At 50.8% G+C, this 2,338-nt stretch overlaps 1 protein-coding gene across 1 annotated transcript; it reads left to right on the top strand.

Annotated features, from left to right (window-relative positions):
• Positions 1–352: 352 nt before the first annotated feature.
• cebpb (CCAAT enhancer binding protein beta) lies at positions 353–1,871 on the top strand. The gene has a single exon (XM_061983934.1). The coding sequence runs from the start codon at positions 599–601 to the stop codon at positions 1,466–1,468; it is 870 nt and encodes a 289-aa protein (XP_061839918.1). The 5' UTR covers positions 353–598; the 3' UTR covers positions 1,469–1,871.
• Positions 1,872–2,338: the final 467 nt, after the last annotated feature.

Here is a 2,338-nt window from a genome sequence, read left to right as displayed (position 1 = left end):
TCTTTGTTTAGAATGTCCCCATTGGGAGAAAAAGTCAATCCTATCCCATCAGCTCAACGGATAACATCTATAAACTGCTCTGCTGGGGGTGGTCTGTGCTGACGTCACAGTTACGCATCAGTGTAAGAAAAACGTACAGTATAAGATTTCACCGCCTTGTGAAATTTTCCATGATTGTCCTGATAAGTTCCTTGAGAAGGCGTGGTCAGAGCAACTGTCAACAAGTGCTGGTGATATTTATGTAGCAGCTACGCAAATAAACGTCTATTGACTTCATGTTGAATCTAATGTAAAGTGTCTGGACGACTCTATTCCTAAATGGAACTTCAGCAAAAGTGTGTTAAAGTATCGTCGTGTACACGTCCCACACCTGCCCTGCTAAGCCACGCCCCTCGTCTGCAATAAAACTCCCCCGTGACAGGAAGACCTGTCAATCCCTCCCAAAACTACACGAGCACAACTTGTTGGCAGGTTGACATTGTTGGCGTGGAGGAAAAAAGCCAAGCATTGCGGCACTCGCGTCTAGTGGAGCACACATACCGACGTGGGAGCTTCATCGGGCCTCCATGCTCCTGCAGTCCGGAGGGTGTTAAGATCCATGGAAGTGGCAGGTTTCTACGACGAGGGCGGCTTTGCTATTCACGCTAGAGACAGCATTCTCAACCCGATCGGCGGCGGGGGTGGGGGCGGCTCGTACTGGAGGCTCGGGGACTCGATGACCGAGTTGGGCATCGAGGAGCGGGAGAGAGCGATCGACTTCAGCGTTTACCTGGACCCGGCCGTGCACTGCCCGCAGCTGGCGGGGCACGCGCACCCTCCGCAGGGGGACGTCTTGTCCGACTTCCTGGCCGACAACAAGCTGAAGAGAGTGGCCAACTTTCGGAACTACACGCTGCTCAACGAGCTGGAGGCGGCTCAGCGAGACGGCCCGCGGGAGCCCCGGGGGCCGCCGTACGGGCTGGGCTACGCCGACCTGCAGGAGACGCGCGTGGACAGCGTGCTCGCGTCGGAGCTGATCCGCTACCGGGCCGCCGCCAACCCCTCCGACAGAGACGAGGACGCGAAGATGGACAACGGCTCGACGGGCTTCGACATGAGGTCCTACCTCCAGTACCAGTCCACCAGCGGGAGCATGGGCAACATATCTACGGCGTCTTCCACATGCTCCAGCCCGCCCGGAACACCGGCGCCGGCAGGTCAGGGCAGGTCCCCTTCGCACGGCGCCAAGCTCTCCGGGAAGTCGAAGAAGCGCCTGGACAAGGACAGTGAAGAGTACCGGCTGCGGAGGGAGAGGAACAACCTGGCGGTGAGGAAGAGTCGGGATAAAGCCAAAATGCGCAACTTGGAGACGCAACACAAAGTGCTGGAACTGGCGGCGGAGAACGATCGTTTACAGAAGCGAGTGGAGCAGCTGTCAAGAGAGCTGGCGACCCTGCGGAACCTGCTGTCGGCCACCGGCCAGTGTTAGAGAGCCGAGGACTGTCAGTTTTAGGAGGGTGGTATGCCGCGACCACCAGTTTACATATAGACTCTTTGCAATGAGACTGAAGAAGTGGCTTGCACGGATTGCGCAATCACTGACTGCTCTTCTGGACATGTCACCTTAGCTTTGTTATTCTCGTGTAAGTGTGTATATGCAGTATTTGTGTGCTGGCTCGACATACACGCGAATTTATACATTTTTTGTGTAACTGGAGCAGCGGCTGGTTGTCAAGGGAAGAGTTGTGCTGCAGTGAAATGATGCAACTCTTTGTAATAGTATTGGCAATGGATGAAATAAGTCGAATTATTTAATATTCCCACAGTGAAATGCATTTAATTGTACTTTATATTTTGTTGAATTAAAATAATTTCTACTTTTGTCCTAACAATTTTATTTGCATGTCTTTATTTGGTGTTGTTTTGAAGAAAATGTGGGCTGCAGCACTTGTCTGTGTGCGACAGATCACGCCTGCCATTACAAAATGTCTTACAAAAGCAGGACTCGTCAAACATCTATTTCTTAAACTAGTTCAGTAAATGCACCAGGAAAGTTACAACTATTTGTTATTTATTGTCCTACACAAAACACCTATTTTGCATTCAGTGAGACATGTTCCTGTGCTGAATAAATTCATTGTCTGATACCGTTGTGCAACATTTTTGTGGTCAGTATAATACGAAGGCATATGCAATTATTTCATTCCAGTGTGCATTTCCCTCCATGTTTACACAAATGTCCTCAGTTCTTTCTAGATTAGGCTGAGGCGATATACTGCTGAGAGCAGCACATAAGAGACTCAGCACGCAGCATAGAACTGTTAGCTTTATCTGCAGCACACGGCTCTGTCAATAGTCT

Source organism: Nerophis lumbriciformis, linkage group LG01, assembly GCF_033978685.3.
Source record: "Nerophis lumbriciformis linkage group LG01, RoL_Nlum_v2.1, whole genome shotgun sequence".
Lineage (NCBI taxonomy): Eukaryota > Metazoa > Chordata > Actinopteri > Syngnathiformes > Syngnathidae > Nerophis > Nerophis lumbriciformis.
This window is presented reverse-complemented; position numbering and strand designations above follow the sequence as displayed.

Coding starts and splice junctions, on each gene's coding strand:
- cebpb (XM_061983934.1), top strand. CDS start 599: ATGGAAGTGGCAGGTTTCTACGACGAGGGCGGCTTTGCTATTCACGCT.